At 40.4% G+C, this 22912-nt stretch overlaps 1 protein-coding gene across 17 annotated transcripts in view; it reads right to left on the reverse strand.

Moving 5' to 3' along the window:
- MTSS1 (MTSS I-BAR domain containing 1) overlaps window positions 1–22912 on the reverse strand; it is a 126947-nt gene that overhangs the window by 86440 nt on the left and 17595 nt on the right. For all 17 annotated transcript variants that reach the window (XM_066335788.1, XM_066335922.1, XM_066335781.1 and 14 more), the window contains one exon: window positions 20715–20788. In XM_066335788.1, coding sequence (XP_066191885.1) covers window positions 20715–20788 — 74 coding nt within the window. The remainder of the gene's footprint in view (window positions 1–20714; window positions 20789–22912) is intronic.

Consider the following 22912-nt stretch of genomic DNA (forward strand, 5'->3'; position numbering starts at 1 on the left):
GGAAATCCTGAGGCCTCCTCCCAGGCTCACCCTACCCCCTCAGACACTGCAAAGACCACAGCAGCGTTCGCCTGAATCCGAGACGCTCGTGTCATCTCTTGGCACACGTTCCCAGGTCAGCTGTGCGATGCTGCTTCCTCTCAGAAGAATGAGGAAACGCTGCCAATCTCTTTTCCTCCTCTCGTTTTTAGACACTTTCACAACAAAGCACAACCCTCATGACATTTAAAAATAAAAAATGTCCAACCATCAATTTTCTCTTCCTCTCACCCGAAATGTGTGTGATATGTTTACTCAAATATTTAAATTATGAGGTTTTCCTGTGCCTGATGTAGTCATATTTAAGGTATTGCTGGTATTTTTCAAGATGCAGGTGTAGTCAAAGTAATTAGCAATTAAAAACAGATTGATCTTTTACCAGTTATTAAGAAACACTGAACAGTGCTATTTAAATAGATAACATCCTGCTTCCAAGAAAATATGATTAAAAATGTATGCTAGTGAAAAGGACCTAGTATGTTATTACAAAAAAGGAAACAATGGAAACAATAAGCTCTGCAAAATGCCCCTTTTTAAAATAGAGAATGTACTAAATACAATGTAGATTATCTGGGAGAGTATGCAGATAACACAAAAGAATGATGAGAGAGGAATTTTCACTGTGACAGAGAGGATTTATTGAGAAGTTAAAAATAAATTCTTTGTCAATTGAGAGAAAATTGCTTGTACAACTCTGGCATCTGATACCAGTTCAATGCTATTTGGATGCTCTGGATTCCCCTTTTTGTCTTAACTTGGTCTGTTTTAGAGACCACACAAACATTCTTCTGCTAGAAGCATTTGTTTCTTGAAGTTATTATTAGCCATGAAGATCTAAAGCAGATCTGTTCTCAGCTACATTCATAGCCCAGATGTGGATATTGTGAAGACTCTGCATGAAGAATCAAAGCCAAGATTCCAGAGTCCTGTACAAGAGACCCACAGGAGATGAAAAGAAGGCAGTCTTCAGCATTTTCATCCTACAAGCTATTTATGGGAGTATGACTTCATGCTTTTTTGTTCTCAAGTATCACAGATGTGCTGTATCAATTCATAGATCTGGAAAAAGACGTGTAGAATGAGGGTAAAAAAACCACCCTTTTTGCACTTGAAGTTGCAGCAGTACGAACATGGAACTGATAGGATGTGCTGTATTATTACTGGGGCAGATTGTTTATTCACTGAAATACTTACATTACATTTTGTCTGACCATCATTTGTCTGAAGAGACTCTGAAGCCAACAGCAGTAAAAACTTATTTTTCTTAAACAAGCTGAAAAACAAGGTATTTTGTCCCTGTCTGAATTAGCAGAGTGCCTTGCTATTGACTTGAATGTTATATACCTGGTAGCCATTTTGTTGAAGGTTTGTTTTATTTTTAAATCAAGCCGTATCACTTTGAAACAACACATCCTGTCTTCAGAACTCAAGAGAGATAAAAATTTAAACAAAACCTGAACATTATAGTTAGACTTGATTATCAAAGGTTCTTTTCTGCTTAAATGATTGTATGATTCTGTCCTCCATACGAGTGAAGATATTAGTAGGTCCAGGAATTGACTTGCTGTGCCATAAACAACTTCCAAGTATGCTAAAGAGGGGGTAGTAAAATTTCTTATTGTAGCTGTAAGTCTGCAATACCTTCTGCCAATAATGTTTATGGGGAAAATACTTTATAAAGCAACCAGTGAAGTTTCCCTTCCTATAATTTTTCATTTACATATCATTTTACTATTTCCTCTGCATACATGAAAATTCTATTTACCATCAACTGAGAAATACATAACATCCAAAGACAAAGATCAAAACGTGTGATGAATTCAAGAATTTGCATTGGAATGTCCCTGAACACCAGGATGCTGCCCCAGAAACCCTCCTGATTCACTTGAGTCTTCTATAGAATATCACAGAGCATCACAGAGTCACAAACAGATCTGCAAAATTTTAAGGAATACATTTTCAGTGCACAGCCCATATTCCACTCAGTGGTACAAATTAGCAAGGGAGGTTCCTTAATTAGGAAGCGCTAAATTTAGGATTGCAATATTCATCTCAAAGGGTCATAGCCATCTGTGTTTATTCCAGCAAGTAGAAAAATTCACCTTATATATGTGAATTATAGTGTATAATTTGCAGCACATAACTTTAAGGGTTTTGTAAAATATTTGCCCAACAAATGTGAATGTCCTCCCAGTTATTTTTCCTCCCCCAGTCTCCCGCTTCCACTCAAATGAGGTTAGCTAAGAAAAATTCTATTCACAGGAATTAAGAGCTAAATATCCAGTCCACTCTCACAATTAACAAGTAGCCTCAGTCAGTGTCTGTGCCATAAACCTGGCACTGGAGGTTATAAACAGGCCCCTGTATATTTTAATTTGAATGACAAATGTCTGAGCTATTAGAGGTGCTTGTACCAGAAAGAAATACTTGAAAACTGCAAGACACATGTTTTGCAGTGCATTAACAGAAACAAAACAGTGATGCTTTAAAAGTCATGGATTAAAGGAAATCATGCTCTGGACTAAATTTGTAAGCTTTTGATTACTTCTGTGGTGTAGATGTCTCAGGAATTAGAGGAGTGAAGGGTTCTCAAGCTGTTATTCTGATGGTACCAGGCACATAAAGTTTTCCTTCCTCCAAGACAACCCCAGCCACACACAGTGCTGAGGATGCAATCGCAATGTTTCACAGGTCTTGCAATCAGAAAGTTAATTAAACATACTGTTAACTATTAACCTGCAGCTACTGACCTGCATTGCATTGTCACTCAGCTTCCATGCCCCTCATCCAGTTCTGAGTACAGTCTAAGCCTCATCTTGTTTTCAGGACATTTAGCAATAGACAAGATCAGTGCCTTGACAAAGCTCAGAGCAGGGCAGATGTAAGGGTCTAGCATTAACACTTTCTGCAAAGCATGCCATTTAAAGTAAAACCCTGAGCCTCAGTCCTGAGACTTAAATCTCTCTAGACCTGTGCAATTCCATCTTTGACCAACCAGCTCTTCTAATCACTAAGATGATCACAGTTTACTGCCAGAGATGTCCTTGCATGCCAGAAGCAGCTTATTATGGATGAGGATCATACCTCCTAATTGTCTCCTCAAACCTTGAACACAGAGAAAAACAATAGCTGGATAATGGGTATGTTGCAATCCTCCCCATTTTACATACTGTCTTGGTCCACCATTTTTTCCAGCTTATTACAGTAATTAATCCAGCAGATCCATGAAGGCACCACACTAGTAATCCCATCAGCTAACTTGCAGGAGCTATGCATCCTTTCAAAGAAGCCTTGGAACAGCTCATTTTCAGTCCCTTTACAGCAGATGCCAGGTCACATCACCTGTAGGTTTATGACCCATTGGAAATGTATGATGGAAGACACTTGAAGGCTGCAGCCTGTGGTACAGACTAACTGCCCAGGACACAGGAATTGGATGCAAACCAGAGATCTACCATTGAAGGTGTTAATGCTTTAACACCAAAAATATGATGCTGACCATTTAAAGACAGGCTCTAAAGAGAAAAACTATGAGACTGGTTTGCAGGAGACACAAATAACCTTAAGATATTATTGCAAATGTGATATAAGAAAAGTATTCCCTGCCAGTGTGGCAGCTGCATAGAAGCACTAGCAAGTCTGCAAAGGCTAAGACTGTTTACTTCAGATATAGTGGACACATCCAATTGAAGTAGTCTAGAGTGCAAACCAAAATTCCAAGTAGCAAGCTGCTGGATAGCTGTTGCAAGATCATCTGTTAATTCTTTCAAGTCTTGTCAAATAGAAGATCTCTCAGGCTCTACCAAAAGAAAGATCATCTAGCAGTAGTTGATATAATTAAATTTAATGCAATAAAAAAATTACCCAAACTCTAAGACCAGCTCATAAATATGTAAATTTCATTGTTATGAAAAGATGAGTCAATCAACTCTCTGAAGAGATAGTGAGATATTAACTTCTTTATATTGTTAAATGCCCATCACTTTTGCCCAGATAGTTGAAATTGCAATTTGCACATACACAAAGCTAGCTGAATAAAGACCAGCATCTCATTTCTCTCCAGCTAAAAAAAGAAATGAATGTAATCAGCACATTTTCTCTCTAGATGAGAATGACAAATACAGTCGCTAACGCATTGTGCTGCATTTCTGGTCTTACAGCTGCTTAAAGCCTCTACTTCCAGAAAGAAAAAAAAGTCTCAAAAGTAGACAGCTGTGAACGTAACTTGCCCTATGCAAATGTTTTCAACTTTAAAAGAAAACAACTTTCTTCACTGCCTAACTCCTTCTTGTAGTGCAAATCAGGAGGAAAAGGGAGGAGAGACAGCATGCTTAGATTCCTTCTCTCTGTCATTCCAGGAAGCTGTTTGGGAAAATAACTACTCAGGCTCTGCATTTCAGAATAGCATCAGCTCCCCCAGCCACCAGCAAAGGGCTTCCCCTCAGCCAAAGATCATGCTGCACCCACGCACTCTTCAAAGCTCCTCCTGCTGATCCTCATGACCATTCCTGGAAACTGCTATGTGTGCAATCCAAAGCACAGCTCCAAGTACATCTCCCTGGTCAGAACAACACATGCCTAAGTGTTATAAACCACTCTGCACGCAGTGAGAGGGAATCCATGCAGCTCTAAGGCATTTTGTAAACAAGCAGACATGCTGCATAACAGACAAAAAAGTTTAACAGCATAGAGGGACTAATTTAAAATGCATACAGGACATCACAGACTTAATTACAGCAAACATCACATTTTATTTTTCTTTTTTATAAGTGCTTAAGGTTACTTACTGTACTTACCTAGCTTTAGAATGTCAGAGCACAGGCACAAAAATGAGTATTAACCACATAAGCAAGCAATGCAATATGCTGCTACTTCTCTTCTCTTTATATATTTTATGCAAATAACACCTGCAACTTTTCTTCTCTTTTTCCACATCTTCTAGACAGCAGAGCACAAACCTGCTTAAAGCAACATGGGAAGAAAGTACCTAAAAGATTGAACATGCTGGCAGGGAACCACCTAGATTCATCCCTTGTGCCTGATGCAATTTCAACTCTTACATTTTTACAGACTTCTGGCAAACCAGCAAGGTGGCAGAAACTAGAGGAAAACTATCTTCAGTTACTTCTGTTATTTTGTATTCTTGCTCTCATTTCTAGGCAAATAGCCTGCAAAAAAAATCTCCACAAAGCCTCACCACAGATGGCAGTTTGGCATTCTCCAGCCAAGCTCACACCTGCAGCTTCCATGACCGCTGCTGCAGCTGGGCTTTTTGTCTCTTCTCACTGACAAAAACCGCAAAAATCACAAGTGCTAAGTGACCCACTACCACCATCCGTTCCATTAATGAACTAAGTCCATAAGAAATCAAGATGCAAGCCTCTACTCTTGGCTCTGCTCCCACCGACACAGCTCTGCTTATTTCACAGGGGTAACCTTCGGGCAGTTTGGGCAAAGAATCATTTGCCATGGGGAAATTCCAATCCACAAGAGGAAAAAAAAAAAAAAGCATACAAAACTGACAGTTCTGAAGAGGACTGCAGTCACCAATACCAGTGTGAGCCATGGGAGCTCTGTGCTGAACAGGTCATGAGCCCTGCGAGGGCAAAGGCAGATCCCTTCATGGCAGCTTCACTGGAACTCTGGCAGCTAACCACCCCGAAATGGGAGCCACCAGTCTCTCCACACCACCTCACTCTCTCCTGGCCACGACATTTCACTCCAGGCTGTGGCTTGACAGAGTTCATGAGCACCAGGACAGTCATGTTATAGAAGGTGATTATATTTTCTTACACACTCTGAGTTGTGGCAAGACAGTCTCTCTCCCTGTCTGTGAATTTTATGCAAAACCCACAGATGACAGACAAACCCAAACCCAAAGTCTGTACTTCCTTCAGAAATCCAAACAAGACTTCTTATAGGCATTAGTTTGATTACACTTTTTTCTACATATATATTTATACAAAGAAGATGCACCTAGAGCATTTTCCAGCACACCTGCCCTCCAGAAGCACTGCCTGTTCCCACGCCTCTCCGTGCTGGAGGGCCCCAGCCATGGCTGTGTCCAGCACAAGCCTTGCAGCAGACTAAGCCCTGACCAGCCCTCCAGAGATAATCAGGTTAGATGATCTAATGGTCCTCCTGGTCCTTAAAAAGAAAATTAGCTGTGAATCACTTTGATGCTTTGAAGCCCTGGTCCAGTTTCTCCCACAGACAGAGACCAGCCACTGCAAGATGAAACTCAAATCAAAGCCAAGTTTTACTTCTGTGGTCAGCAGCACAGACATATTTCAAAACCAAGGTGAAGCAGATGACCAGAGAAGAGAGGTGAAGCCAGACAGGCTTCTCTCTGTCTGTGCGACACAGAGGCATTCAGTTGGCTAAGAAACAAAAGGGTAGCATGACAAAGTGCCTGAGAGGCTTTCTGGCCTGATGCTTTCCCTAACTATTTCCTAAAATGACAGCCACTGGTCCCCACTATTCATTCACTCAGTCATTCCCATCAAAGAACAGTTCTCACATCAGGTGGGCAAAACTTTGCCTCTTGCATAGGTAACTGAATAATCCCCTAATCTTGCTTCACCCTAATACTTTATAAAAGATTTAAAAAAAAACAAAACAAAACAAAAAACCTGAATTATGCACTAGATGGCTGTTAACAAGGATAACCCAAGAGACTTTTTTCTAAGTTTAGAGGCTACTTTTTTTCCAAGACTGACCTGTCCAGTTGTCCATACTAAAGTGGCTCACAGGTATTTAAATCATGCAAGGTCATCACTGTTTAGTGCTTTCACAGAAAGCTTTCCAAACAGAATTAATTAGCTGATAAATTATATTGAGAATATATCCATCAAACCTAGGGATGTCTGTGTTCCTTGTGTTTGTGCCAAAGCAACTCTACTCCTACTCTTCCATCAGCATAAATGAGTTTAAAAATAGCCTTATAAGAATATTAAAATGGGTTTCATTATAGCTTAAACTAGTGAGAAGACTTTGACAACTATTCCCACAAAGCAAACTCCCTGTAGACCCTTTTTAAATATCCTAAAATGAGCTGCAGGTCTACCTACAGAATTGAAATGAAAAACAAGTTAACAGAAAACAAAAGGGAAGGTAAATTATTACAAATAAAGAGTTCATTGTTGCATGGAGAGGTCTTTGTTCAAATATATTGCATGTAAGAAATCTTATTATTGTGTAATTAAACCCTGAACTAATATGGCCAGGGAAGTGAAGCCTAAAAAACAAGGCTTTCAGGATTGTCTAGTTTGACACCTTCTTTACATGGCAGAAACGAGTTTGTCTGCTTTAATCCTTCCTCTATAACCACTGAGAAAGGTTTGTATGTGCTGCAAGGAGAGTACTTGAAATCTTCAGGGATCAAGAAAAGAGTAGCATAACTTCAGCTAGTCCTAATCCCATTCAACCAGTCAAAACTGCATCTTGCTTATCTCTTGTTATTACCAATCCTCTTGCAAAATGAGGCTGTTCTACATACATATTTCTGAATCATCCACCTCAATGCAAACATGCTGAAAATGCTGCAGGAAATATGCAGGGCAACAGTCAGATATGAAAAAGCGCAGAAACCCGCAGAAGATGAAAACAAAAAAAAACACAGGTAAGCCCCTTTCCAATCAAAACAAACAATGCCCTCTGCAAAGCAGAACTGAGTCATCCAGAGAGGGAAATCCAGACAGAGCCACAAAACACCAGGAAACAAGTTACCCTAGACTTCTTTCAAGAAAAGGAAAAGAAAAAGAAAGTGGGGAAGAGTGTGAAACTCTAGCTGCCCACTGGATCCTGCCAACAGTTATCCACTTGTCCAGTCCCAGTAATGCTTTGGGATAGTTCTGGGCATGCAAAGTAGCATAGCTAGGATCCTAAATAACACCACTGAAGGAATTAGGTACCAGGAAATACAGACTGTCCATTTTTAATATAGTAGCTTTGCAGAAATTTCATGGCATCTCACACTGATCTCCAAAGCAGCATCACACCCTGGATCTCCAAGTGACTTCAACAAACTTTGCAGACCTTAGGACCAAAAGAAATTCTTATTGCTACAAATAGGTCATACAAAATAGATGTGCCTGGAATCCAAGTCTTGGGGTCAAACTACCACTTCATACCTCCATCCTGAGGGATGTCAAAACCTCTACAATCCATGATTATTCTTTGAAGTCTTTATTTTATTTTCCCAATAAACAGAACTAGATCTCCCTTTAACTACAAATCATTGCAGTTATGTAGATTGCTGTTTTCGCATTGCTTGCTTTAAAGAAACAAAAAAATTTCTAAATTTTAAAAATTATGAATTTTATGCATCTAGTTACTGAAAATATTGTTTGAGGCAAAATATGTCATTACAAGAAAAAGCTAAAGGAATAGACTCCTGTTTGCCTTGTGTCCCTTCAACCTTTCCTAACGGCTGGAAGCAGTGAATCAAAGGTAAAATGAACTGACTTGCCCCAGTTTGTTTCCATGCAACTTAAAGCTGCATCATCAATGTTTAATGTTTACTCCCACTGGTCACAAGAAGCTTTTTCTATGCTGAATATGTTTCATCTAAGAGATTTTTTCTCTTAAAGAAAGCTATTCATACATCTTCATCTTCTACATTCATACCCACTTACATCTACGGGTACACCTAGAGGGCACAAATTTTGAGTCCACCTTCCTTTTTTGACACCCCTCCCCCCCCCCAAAAAATCACATCAGAAAATAAGTTGAAACCAAAGTGTGACTAACTTGAAGTAAGCAAAAGTTAAGCATTAACAAGAAAACATACATTGCTTTATCCATGATGATCACGACCTCAAAAACTGAACTCAAGAGAGACTGAAATTCAGACCAATTTAAACAGATTAGGCAACCGTTAAAACACTGGAGACAAGAAGCTTTGGAAAGGATATTGAATAGATGAGTTTTTTAAACTGACCAAGCTTTAGTCTTCAGTAACCAACCTGAGGACAGGACAGGCTTCTTGCCACTTAGGCTCAAAAAACCCTTAGCAACATTCATGATGGGCAGATGAGTGGTTGTATGCTCTTCTGAAGGCATTAGCTTTTTTCCTGTGAGAGACCCCTTTAACCCTAACATAAAGCCTTAACAAGAAAGCTTCATTCTAACAAGTACATTTGCTTTAAAATACTTAGATCTAAACTTTAAGCTTAATTACACTGTGCATAAAGTCACCCTAAAGTAACATCTCAACCAGCTTCTTCATTGTCTCAAGAGATGCACACCACAAGTTTAGCACTTTCACCCTAGCTGGGAACATACATGAACAAGGCATTTTCTCCCACTCCTAATTTTGAAAGCCATGTTAAATTAGTAAAGTTGCCAACAAAGAAAACACGTTGTGAAGATCAAAGAGTCTCTGAAAACAGGCAGCCACTTCAGAGAGCACAGCTAAAAGACTTGTGAAAGTGCAGGTTGAGAAAAATGGAGTTTATAGCTCTGAATGAAGCCGGCCTCAAGCTTACAATGAAAGATTAAAATCTGTTCGTCTAAATCAATTATCCGTCCTGAGCACACACTGAGCACTTGAACCCAACAGTCTGGGGAGGGCTTTGCATCACGGCACACACTCAGTGACAACACTCATTTCCCCAGCAGCAAGCTACATTTCAGCTTAATAGCTAAAACATTCCCTTGACTATATTCATAACCAAGGCTCCTGCCTCTGCAGCAGCTACATGAACTCTTTACCTTTGAACCAAAGTGACTAACACTCACACAGAGCTGCTATTCTCCATGCAAGACAACCTAGATTTAAAATGGATACACAGTCACAACAGCATCCAACAGAAATGTGCTCTACTGGACTCCAGTGATTTTTGCAAACTAGCAGAAAATGAACAAGCATTAAAAACAGGGATAATCCATCACAATATGCACTTTAAGTATTTACTAAATGTACTCTGGATTTCATTTATTTATAACAACTCAATGTTCTGGACTTCCATCACTATATTATGTAAATATAGCAAAGTCTTCTGAGATTCTCCTTTTAGCACCCTGCTTAGTACCTGCTTGAAAGAAAGGAAGATTTTTTACTTCTACTCAAGGACAAAGGTGAAGACAATTTCTCAGCAATGTGAGTCATTATATTCTTCAATTACAGTTTCCAATCCCACTTCTCAAACTGTTAATCTGGCCATATCTCGGTGCCAATTTATCTCAGATTATTTAAATGCATCATTACTCTCTTGACGCAAATAGTTTAATCCAGTAATTTACTGGGTTTTTTAAAATCACTGTAATACTTTTACTATGGACTTGCATACGTAAACAGTGAATATAAAAAATGACCTGTCTGAACAGATTTTTTTTAAAATAAAACCCCTCCCGTCTTCATGGATATGTACCAGATGTCCCCTAAATCACCCAGCTCCTCTTATTCCACTATATATTTCTTCCTCTCTACACTCACTTTCCTCAGCCTGCTCCAGCATCCCTAAATACCAAATGAGGTAAGAGACTGCTCTGAGGGTGGCCAAGTCAAGGCTCCCCTTGAACTGGCTGGGCAAATGGCATTCCTTGTGTGTACACACATGTCCATACCTACAGGTACACAAGATATACAACTTTGCCCTCTCCTCAGAGACGCTTGGCTTCTGGGGGAAGAGGGCTTGGAAGACAAGCACATCTGACTAATATCTCCTTTCCCAGCACAGACAGGAAAAACAACCTTCAGTCATACAAAATGACATCTTCACACTTTAGATTATTTAATCAATGCCCCAAGCTTACTTTAGAGATCAGTCTTGGCCTCATCACAATTTGGGAAACAATTGGAGTGGGGAAAAAAGAGACCAAACCATTGCTGCCTGCCGAAGTCCAGTTTCTGTACTTAGAGGACTTGCCTGGACAGCGAGCATTGTTCTGCAATCCTTTCTCACCTCCATCACATGCTTTAAGTTTTTTAAGTCAGCCTAAACAGAAGATTCAGTTTCATTTTCACGCACCTTACCCCACTATGCCTTTCTGGACTAATTGCAAATGGTGCAAACCAGGTTAGCATATTGCCCGGCACACTGAAAGCCTACGGCCTCTACAAGCCAGGCTTCAACACTCCAACCCCTGCTTAACCCTGCAAAGCCAAATACATTAAGCAGGTGTGTCTGGGCGTAAGTAAGGGCAGAAGCTGGTCCTGCAGATGAAAACCCATTAACAGTGCTATTTATCATGCTCAACAGAACAAACACCAGCTCTGCTTCAAAACAGAAAAAAAGGCAATACCAATGGATGTTACTCTTGGGAGAAAATGGACCCAGTTCCCAGGCATATCTTTCACTTTGGGGTGGGCTGAAGTGACTCCAGGACAAACACTCACTGATGTATATTCTTCAGTGTTTCCGTTTGGCAGCTCTGCCAAGGCAGGGGAGTGGTGTTAGAGAAAAAGACATCCCTCCTCCTCACTCTAACTCCATTTTGCAAAATGTCTATTTTTAGCTTTCAGCGTACATGCCGAGGTGCACAGCACTACTACTGTAGTAATGGCAGCCACAACCTGACTGCTTGTTTGTCATCCATCAAGTACTCACACAGGGCTGCATCAAACTGCAAAACAGGCTCAAATACCGCTCCAAACTGAAGTCCCAGCCAGCGCCTTGATATTAGTTACTATAGAAACCAGTCCCTCGGCACAGGCGCTCACAGCAGGAAATCATGCAGATTTCAATTTTACATAGTAATAAATGCTGCGGGAGAGGAGAATTTCACAACAATTGCAGGGGCTGATTGTACAAACCCAGACCTCCTCTACCCCACGACACTGCGGATGAACGTGCCCACACACACACAATTGCCACTGCTCCTAGTTTTGAAGTGGTTTTCACAAAGCTTGAGTTGGGATGGCTGCTGGAAAGGTGGTAGCATTTTGCAATGGCTTCATTAGACTAGAAAGTGTACTTGCTTTTACATGCAAGAAGCCCACGTGAAAGCAAAACAAGCACAAACTGCAAGGCAGTAGGAAGATTTAAGCATGTACATAAGTACAGAGAGTCCCAGCATTTTACAGGAAGTACTGTCAGGTCACAACCCAGGGCTCCTTTCGAAACAGCCCATCTCCCTTTCCTTCTCCACCCTGTCCAAAAAAACAATCTGAATGGAGGGCAGGTCACAGATTAATTTCTAGAAAATAAATGTTGTAGAAAGCACAAAGACAAGAGGGAGGACTCTGAGCCCTGAAATGAAACAGTGAAGTAATTATATTATTTCAACTTTTCAGAAGTAGTTCTACAGGTTGGACTCCATCATACGTGGAAGAGAAAGACACACAGCACAATGCACTTCTTGTCCCAGGCAGACCTTATTTTTCTACTAGAAATTCAAGAACCAGTGGGGACTCTTCCCCATCTCTCTAAGTGAGCCCGTAAGCATCAACAGGGCAGGTTTTACTACATCAGCCAGGGAAGAAAAGAGCAGGGAACTGCTTCACTGAAGTAAACTAACGTGAAAGGAGGAGGGAAGGGGTGAACAGCTTGCACAGCAACAGGGACAAACATTTGTGCTGGCAACACCCAACAAATCATCAAGCAAACAGAAGGACAAGAAAATGAAGGAAGCTGGTCTATTTTTAAGCAAGACCTCATTATTACTGTGAGCATGCACTGCTCCCCGAGAAGCAGCAGGTATGCAAACATGAGATGAATCATATCGCCAAGTAAATCACCTGGCAGTAGAACACTAGTTTGCATGGACACACACAGAGTGAACATATACAATCTATGGCCTTGACACCTACGAAAATGTGTGGAAGAACATCCTTCTGGGAGGCAGCCTGAATTACGGAGGAAAAAAAAAAAAAAAAAACCAAAACAAAAAAACCAACCCCTGTTAGACAATGCAAATGTCACTGCTGCTTCTGAAAATTACTTTTGTTACTGCTTTTGTTAATGAATAGATGGAGTCCATTGTTATGGACACTCCACTTGAAATTAGTCTGCTGCAGCTTGTAATTTCACTTTTTGTATAGCTCTCTTATGTCATTAGAAACAAACACAGTTTTTGTCCAGCCAGGGTAGGAACAGACGGAGGGAATTGGAGAAGACACTCCAAATGAAAGCACACATTCTATATCACAGCCTTTGCACAAACTGCCTTGCTGACACAAAGGAACTTCACAAGTATTTCAAGGACACATGGACTGGGGTGCAGTGAGGTTGAGTTAACTGCAGGACTCTAGTCAGGTCCACACTCACCCCTAGAGGTCTGGCAAGTTTGCAAAAACCCAGCTGACAGCACCAAATCTGATACTTCACCAGCACATCTTCTTGGAAGCCACCACTGAGGTGATAACAAACGGACAACCCCCAAACCTGCATTTCCAGGCAGCAGTGAGGCACAAAGCAAGAGGCCACAGAAGCTGCTCTGCAGCCTCCACAGGTTGTTACAGGCAAGGTCCATGAGGCAAGAAGCACTACCCTACTACACAGAATGCTTAGACTGAACTGATTTTCTAATTCTCTTCCCACACCACAAAGAACTTCCCTTTCTCTGGTATGGCAAATAAAAAAGATACTAAATAAAACTCAATGTGAACAGATCTTCAGCTACCTTTGTTACCCAACTGGCGACAGATTCAAAATAAATAAGAGCTGCAACAACTCCCTTGTTGTGATTACTACAGGATTGTAACTATGTACCAACCAGTAATTTATCACATCAAAAGGCTGCCTGAATTAGCCTGAAAGGGGATCTCCCACCACAGAAGCATGTGCTACACTGGGAAAACCAACCACCAACCAAAACCTCAGCCTCCACTTTCAAATCCACATCCCATCATCAAAAGGATGCTTTTGCATCTTTGATTCTAAACTAATAAATTATCTGAAGGAAATCCTAGAGTGAGCCACTTATGATTTATCCTCATTACTTCCCAAACTGGATGTTTAAGACATTAAAAGTTTGGTTCTGTTGCCAAGACTGAGAAAATCCTTTACAACTACAAAACCAGTATTTGGTTACTGAAGCATAAGTGCTCTGTGTGAAGATGCCCACAGAGATATAAATTCATCATGTAGCTGGAAACAACAATCAATCCATCCATCCCCAGCCTGCAGAAAAACCAGGATCTGATACTCTACCCTCCTAAAAGCAACACAGATGTGTAAGTAAGGAAAGAAAAAGAACCACAACCAAGTGTATGAAAAAATTAATTCTGAGCTGTTCCCCCTCCCCACACTCCCAAAGATTGCCAATTCAGATGATAGTGAGCAGACTTACATTCAGTCATGTAAAAAAAGTCCAGCCACTCCTATCTTAACACACCTGCCCACTCCTTGGACAAAGTACTAAAGAAGCTTGTTTGCTTCTTCCTCCCTCATCCTTTTTTTTTTTTCCTCCCCCACAGAAGCTGGTCTTGCATTCAAATTTTTTATTTAGCACAGATGATCACCTGGTGGCTTTACTCCCTTTCTTAACAACATTTCAGTCTCTTAGTAAGCACCTTAGCAAGCTCAAAAAAACACTGTTGTAGGGCAAATGCAAACTCCACTCCTGCGTCACTCTCAGCACTGTACCAAGTGCCATCTGACTATGTAAGTTATTACAGCGATTATTTTTGTCTATTGCCCTGAATATTTCTCCTTAGTAGGAACAAATCAGCACAAATGTTGTCAATGACCCTGAGCTAGATTTTGTCTTGAACTCAAGGAAAAAAATAAGGTATAAATAAATAATATTTTTTTATGCTGCAATGCCTGCACTCACACAAAGAAAAGACAATGGCCATGTTTTACCTGCAGCACAGCCCTTTCAAGCCCCTAACTATAAAATTTAGTCATTAATAACCAAACCACTTCTCTTGTGCTTGAGTATTTTAGATGTTCACCCCATTTTGACTGTTCCAGCCAAAGGGGCTCACATCAGAAGCAAGAGTTCTCAGGGCGACACACTCATTGACAGACATGGACTGAGATTTGCTGCTGATCTAGAGAAAGAAGGGAACAGGGAAACAGCAAATAACACAGCATTTAATCAACTTTGTGATTTCTAGTTTTAGCTGCTGTAAAGCAGAATATCCAAGTCCCACTTCTCCAGACTCAACAGGTATGTAATATGCATCTAGCTTCAAAATTATCTGTCAATGATTCTGATTTTGGTCCTGTGTTTTGCATCATCTTCATGAAAACATAATTGAAGACTGAATTGTTCGTTTAAATACTTTTCTTCCCAATTTTCACAAAGAAAAAGTCTGGACTGTATTATTCTTCTTCAAACACTCCACAGGAGTAATAAGTACTTATTACAAAGTCATCTTAACTGAGAGGAAGCTCAAACAAAAGTTTTGCTCTTTGAGTACGAGCATCTGAAATTAAAGAGGAGTCAGGAAGACAAAGGAATTGGAAAATGAGAATGTATTTCCCCTTGTGACCAGCTTTGTTTTCACTCTGAAATTAGGCACAGACCAGCATCACATCTCCCCAGTCCACAGCCAGGAGCAAAGCAGTCTTTTTCAAAAATGTTATACAGCTTTTAAGTCTACTGCTGTAGATTGTCTGTCTTTCTCCTCCCCAGGCTTCAATTCTGTCTCATCTTTTTTTTATTTTCCCTCCCTCCATGAAAATAAATAAATCAATAAAAAAAAAAAAAAAACACCTTTCAGTACTGTTCATTACATTTTGCTGTAGTACCAAGACTTTACCTTACCTTGGGTCACACTCTGGCATATTTACAGCGAGCAAGATACTGGTTCAGGAAGCCTAAGCACACTTACTTGGGACATCACAGGTAATTCCAGCCCTGCAACAGTTTGTGCAGCTTGTCACCTTGGAAAACCACTTCAGTACATACAATATAGATTCCGGCCAAAATAAAAATGGATCACCCAGACTAAGGACTATCTGAAGGAGTATTGACACACCACCTGGTGCAACAGGGATGCAGAGTCTGCCCAGGAACACCAATCGGCAGCAACGGTACTATATTAAGCAGCCTTATTAAACATGAAGAGCAGTCACTGAGTAGGTGCCACAGAAGAGCTACCTGACGTAGATACTCACAAATATTAATCAAATTTAACTTTGTAAGTAAAAGTGTTAAACCATATTTACATTTTTGTGTGCTGCTGCTGAAATTCAATGGGGCCTGAAAAAAGAGCAGGAGCTTTAATGTAGCACTTCTTGCATACTAATATATTCTGCCCCTCAAAAGGGTAACAATAAAATTGCGTGGTGATTTTGGTACCCTGCTGCTGCGGCATGCCATACAGACACAGGCTGAGTTTTGCTTCCCAATCTACTCAGTGCCCATTGGTAACTGGCTGACTAGCCACAGTATCCTCCCCAATCTCAAACCTCACAGTCCAGCAGAGACAATCTCCCACTCAAGTGGAATTTCCTGCAACTCTGCATTGCCTTAAAATCCTCTCAGACATTTGTAAAATGAAATAGAAGGAAAGCATACTAGATGTCAGAATTACCAAAGGCAGGGAAAACATACCTCTAGTAGCACTTGCCAAGAGGGAACTTCAAACAACATTACAATCCATGGAATCCAGCTGGCCAAAGAAAGCTGTGTGATACACTGACATCCTCTTGAAGCGATTTAACTAATCTGCTAATATCAAACACACCTATGTATATGCAAAACCTCTCAATATGAATTAAAAACAAAAAACCACAAGACTTGAGTATCAGCTGCCTCATTAAATCTCACTTTGAAGATCAATTTTAAGCTTGGGTAAATCAAAGCTTTTAGATCATCTTTCCATAAATTTTAATTTACACCTGTGCAGATGCAGGTAGGCAAGATTGGGACAGGGTTTTATCCACGGAAGCTGCTGATGGTATATTAAGTGGATAGAGAAGAAGTGTGCTTATCTTCATATTTATCTCCCTCATAACACCAGGAGCACAGTTACTTTTCACACCTACTTTCTCAAGTTCCTGAGCTCTAGTACTTATCTACAAAGGACATTCAAATGCAGCAGAGGCAGAAGAAGACTAAAAAAGCAAAGCAATTTACACACATCCTTTAACATACTGTTGAAAGCCAACTTATAAACATATATCACATATAAACACACATTTGGGATGCGTAGTTCTTGTCTTCATAAGAGAATATATTTTTATTGCACAAATAATCAGGTAAACAGAAATTAAATTAGATTTAAATTTCTTCCATGCTTCAGTTAGAACTGATGCAGGTAAAAGCATTCAGAATCTCAAATATCAAAAGAAATAAGCCGTGTAAGAAAAGCCTGAACTAAAACTCATGAGCACACATCTCTCCAAAAGGAGACTTCATTTTTAAGGTATTCAAGAGTTATATTTACATTATTTCAGGTATATTCAGGATTTAAAGGTATTCTGAAATACCTCATTCATTTAATATTTTGTAAGTATTCTCTTTAATAATCATAGTAAGAGATAATACAGATTCCACTACAGACTACCGGGTTCTGCTGGGCTGTATGCCAAACAGATGCAGCTTGAATAACAAAAACTGCTACATAAATTTCTCTATTTTGTCAGAGCTCAAAAAATCACAACATCTGAAGGAATTTTATTTTCAAAAATCTCTGATACCAGCAAGAACAGCACACACTGCTATACAGCTAGCATTACTTTAAACCAGACAAGAGGTTAAACTTGACAATCTGTCCCATTCAAACGATGATTCTCAGATGACCAGACCCACAGAAATCTAACATTTTGGTGATACATGCATCAGAACTACTTTCCCTGTGTTTCCCCTTGTCAGGCTAAAATCAAAGCACTGAACTGAGGGAACTGAGCTAAGGAAAAAAGAGACAACTTTGGGTTGATGTACATCTAAATGGAGAGACAGCAAAGGAGGAAGCAAAAGCTGAAATGAGCCAGTTGAGAAATTAATTTGTGTATTGAGTCACCACAAAACATCAGGTACTTCACATTCAGGGCTTTTCTTACTTTAGAAGCTACAAAGAGAAGAAAACACAGCAAAGTACAGGTTATCTGACTCATTCAATCATAGGTTTTACCACAGGCAGAGCTCCAATTCTGCCTTCAATCTGAGCTCCAGATGGGAACACGAAGATTAACATCGCTACCACTGCAGGATTAGAAAGAAGTAAATGGCATGGAGAGAACAATGCACCAAAAGAACAAAAACAGTGCTTGGGAACAGCAGCAATGGCACACAAGGTAAGGACACCAGTTGGAACGCACACTGGCAGTGATGGAAATAAGCTCTCATTCTTGAACACTTGGTGACTGAAAGGAGATTGTCTCCCCTTGCACGTGGACCTGTATATCCATACAAACACTTGCCTCTTTCAAAGCTAATGCTGATGCAAACAGATTAAAGAGTAGCCAGAGTTGTTCTGCCGACTGATAAAACACTTTCATCAGCTAGATCACTGAGTCTTAAAATAACAGGCCACTTTCTGTAAAACTACAAGCAATTACAAATTAAAGGCAGCACACAGCTTCACAACACTTCAGTCATCCTACAAGGAACTAATGCTGTCCCTCCAGAGCAGGCACCTGCTTCAGCATTCTCATATACAGTTAGTCCCCAGAAGAAGCATTTGGCTCATGCAGTGATAAACCAACTTCCTGATGTAAAATATACCAACCTCCCTCCCTCTGTCATGGGAAATGCTACACAAATCTCATATATCCCCAGCAACTGAACATGAACTTGTCTGACTTTGGTTAATCTGTAAACTGTAAACTTTGGTTTACCTGTTAACCCTCTAAACAGTACGAAACACAGCCAGATGTTTGATTGGACATCAGATATAAAATGCCATAAAGTGGGTAAGTAACAGGCAAAATTTAAGAAAGAAATTTTCACTTTAGGTAACCCATCAATAGGAAAACTGAGAGCCTGTTAAATATCCCACATCAGAGAAGAAAAACACTAAGTTTGTTCTGTTTCAGTTTTGGAATAGAATTCCTTATAGTGATGGCAAAATATATTTTTACCGAATTGTGCCCTCATAAGTCATAGCAATTTTTGCTATCATCCTCTCTGAGGACAGGTGTTTATCCCTGCCCACAGCAAGGCAGAATGATCTGTATTTGTTAAAGGACCAAGGTGCAACCTCAGAGGTAAACTTGAACGGGCACAAACAGAAGTTGGGTTGGGAGGCAGATCAGAACCACTAGCTAACTTGGAGTTTTGATTCATTGCCTGGAACATCACTTTCTAAAAATAAAACCAAAATTCCCTTCTGTACTTTCAGTCAGGGAAGGCAGAAGACGGAACAGAGGAGCTATACAAATTTGGCATGCCTGGATTCACAGAGCTCTTTTTGTAAAGGATGTGTTCTAAGAGATAAGAGACAAGACACGACACAGCAGAGTGTAAAATGCCCTTCAAAAACCCACATAAGCAATTTTTATTTAAGAGTGGGAAAGTTTCAGTCATTCTGGTATCTCAATGCAAGTCCTATAAGCCTGCCAACACAGCTAGAAGACAAGTCTCAAGGATTTTGGTAGTTTACTCTGTTTCCCCCTGGGGAAGGCAGAAGAAAGAGAAGAGAACATGCTTGAAAGAAGGAGATGTTAGAAATCCAAGTTAATTTCTGCCTTGGGTCTCATCCTTAGTTTATGCCACTTTCTGTCATGTTTATTATTTTATTTGAGTAATTACCTATAATTTACAGTAGGTATGCATATAATGAGGAACTTCTCATCAGAATGTAAATATGGGCTTTAGACAGGAAAAGAAGTATTCTTCCCCCTTGTCATTCTGTGACGTGGTACTCACTCCAGCAGCTGCTACTACTCCTGTTAGCCAGAGGTAAGAGAAGTCTGACTGAGCCTGCACTCTGTTAATGGGAATGAACTCCCTTCACGTCAGCAATATTACTTTCTTACTCTCCAAGTCAAATGTCAACAGCACATTAGGACTTTAAAAAATGCTACAAAACCTTCAGGGTTAGAGGTGACCGAGAGCTGCTCCCTCAGCAGTGATTTATCTGCACTCTGGATTTACTCTTCAGCAGCAGTCCAAGGACAGTGACCATGGGGAATGCCCTACACCACTGCAGGGACATCTGCACACGAGGCTTTGGTCACTGGGCATCCAGCATCAGAGAGAAGCAGCCTTTTGTCTCCTTCCAGCTCAGCAGTCCGGAAAGAATGCCAGCTGCACTATTTTGGCTCTCCATACTCACCAATAAGCTGAGACTGCTACCCAGAGAAGCCCACAGCCCAGGAAAATTCAGTTTGACCAAGAACATCAAACTTTAGGTGGAAGGAGAAGCAAAGTCTTTGCTCAAAGATGTAACTACACGTCACTGTCATCATTATGGGCAGACCCCAAAGGCCACAGCATCAAGCAGTATCTGCTCTGCCTCCAGCAGCCCTATGGTTATTTATTCCAGCTGAGTATCAAGCCTTTTACATTTACACAAGGTACAGAAGCGTCAGTGAATACAGATTTCTGTAAATCTTGCTTTCTAAAATATTATTCATCAACGTATAATTCAAATGGTAATTAAGAAGTGTTCACATGATTGATGACACATTTAAATTACAGGTTTCCAGCATTCTTTTTTCAGTAAAGACAACTTCCTTTTTCACGTGCCACTTTTTCAAAGTGCAAGTCCATCTAACAGATGTCTCACAGATCTGCTTGTCAATGTAACAAGTTAAGACTTCTTTTTATTACGACAAATGGTATAAACCACACAGCATTCTGTTAAACTCAATATTGACACATCTGCTTACCACGTGTATTAGTAGCCATGTCAGCCACTTTCTGAAAGGCATCCAAAAAGGCAGCAGCTGCTACTACTGTAGTCCTGAAATGCATACAGATAACAAAACATTAGCAGTGTCTCATTGATGCCTATTTAATTACTGCCAAAAACATTTAGGCTTATAAAGAATAACACTGTGAACTTGCAGAGGCCACAAAAAGTGTTCCCTTTTATATCTGAACTTAGCCTTCTCCCTCCTTCATTTCTTAATCCCTTTCTCGCTTTGTGCTAGCACTATGGACTTGGAGGCAGCCACACTAATTCCATGCTGAGAGTTGCACAGGACAGGTGCTGTTTCAAAAGAGCACAGCCACCCTCCTTCTAGCTGATTTCCTCTGATGAAGTAATATTAAGCAGTCAAACATGAAAAACAAATCTAACACACATTATAGTTCACCCATTAGCGAACAAATTACAGCAACTGCTATTTTCAGGGAACATGTGTATTTTAAGAATAAATATGCAGGAACTTCCTTTTATCTAGGATCTTGGCCAAACGATTTTGTGCATTTTTCATGTGGGGAGCATGAGCATCCCTTGAAACAGAAAATTTCTTGGAAATCAGACTGGTCTGGAGTTCCTGGACAAATGGAAAAGTGGGAAAAAAAAAAAAACAAACCTCAATTTTTCAAGGAAAAAACCAAAATCAACTCAAACCCACAAGAACCACCAATCCACAAACCCCCAAAATAACCAAAACCCCCTTCTGATCTAGTGCTCCTCCCAAGCAGGACCCTTCCTGAGAGGTACCCCAGCAACCTCAGACTTCACAATCCAAAGTGTCAACCTCACTGGCCCAATCTCCCTCCACGTTTGGAAAGCACTCACACGTCTGTTCAAGTGGACAGCAAACGTGAGTTACAATTTTCCAGACACGTTTGTTCTAGATAAGCACACCCCAGAGCCCCAAACACCTCAGGTCAGTCCTGATTTCTGAAGGTTTATACTCTGGTTGACCCAATTAAAGAGAAAGTAGGCCAGGGCTCTATAGGTAAAGCACAATTGTGCCCTTTCCACAGTTACTTCATGGTTCTGTTTCTGCACATCTTTTCTAACAGCAACTCTGATTTTCTCTCCTGATGGTGTCAGTCAGCCTTTTCAAGCAAAATTCAGAACAAGGACTATCATATTCACTTTGTTTCAAGAGCTCCTTGCTAGCCTCAAAAAACCCGGCAGACTTGCAGGGAAGCTGATCCTCAGCCAGAAAGACCACAGGACTGCTTAATTAGGTCAGATTTTATGCAAGTCTCACTCCAAATATGCTCAAGATACAGAGGGCATAACTGGCAGTGTAGTAAATGGCCTACTGACAGCACAAAAGATCTGAACACACACAGAAAAAAAACACCCCAGGCGTGAGAGGACCAAGCAAATGCATAAGGACTCTCCACATGCCCAGGAGATTAAAGGGAGGGCAAACCCCCCACCCTGACAGCTAGCTAGCAATACTGGGCTCTGGAACCAGAAAATCTTTTCTAAAATTTTCCTTAACACTGTTTGTGATGTTCATCTTCCAAACTCGTGGGTCACAGTGTTATTCATTTCCTGTGTTGTTAATTATTAATTATATTGCTAATAACAAAGTTCCATTTCCCCAGTAACAAGATCCAGAAAGACCTGGCTCCAGCTCAAATGACATCTGCTGTCCTTTATCAGAGCACATAGAAATGAAACAGCAGCAAAAGGCTCACATTTGCTAGAAACAAACAGCAAATCCTCGAACACAGGCTTTCAAGCTGCCTGCTTGCATGTTCCTGTAGCACTGCACTGATTGAATGCCACACCACAGGATTGGGAAATAAACAAAACTATGCATCATGCCATCCCAGAAGGCCTGTGTTTGAAGAGTACAAAAGGCTAGGAAAGTTCTCCATTTCTCTTCTTTCTCTACTTCCTCTGCATCTTCCATACTCACTGCGACATGATTGCTGGAAAAGGAAAAAACCACATGCAAGTGTAGCATGCTAGGCAAGGTGTAGCAGAACAGCATATTTCAGCTGTTTAGAGCAAATGAAGCTAACCCCCAGCTTTTTTGGGAATGGTTCATAATGCAACACAGAACCACAAACCAGACTGCCGATAACCTGTTACTGCTACAGCTGCTCGGGAAAAAAGCTGGTGCTTTGTAGAACAGAAGGGAGAATGTTGTTAGGGGAGAGTTGTGAG

Source organism: Sylvia atricapilla, chromosome 1, assembly GCF_009819655.1.
Source record: "Sylvia atricapilla isolate bSylAtr1 chromosome 1, bSylAtr1.pri, whole genome shotgun sequence".
NCBI lineage: Eukaryota > Metazoa > Chordata > Aves > Passeriformes > Sylviidae > Sylvia > Sylvia atricapilla.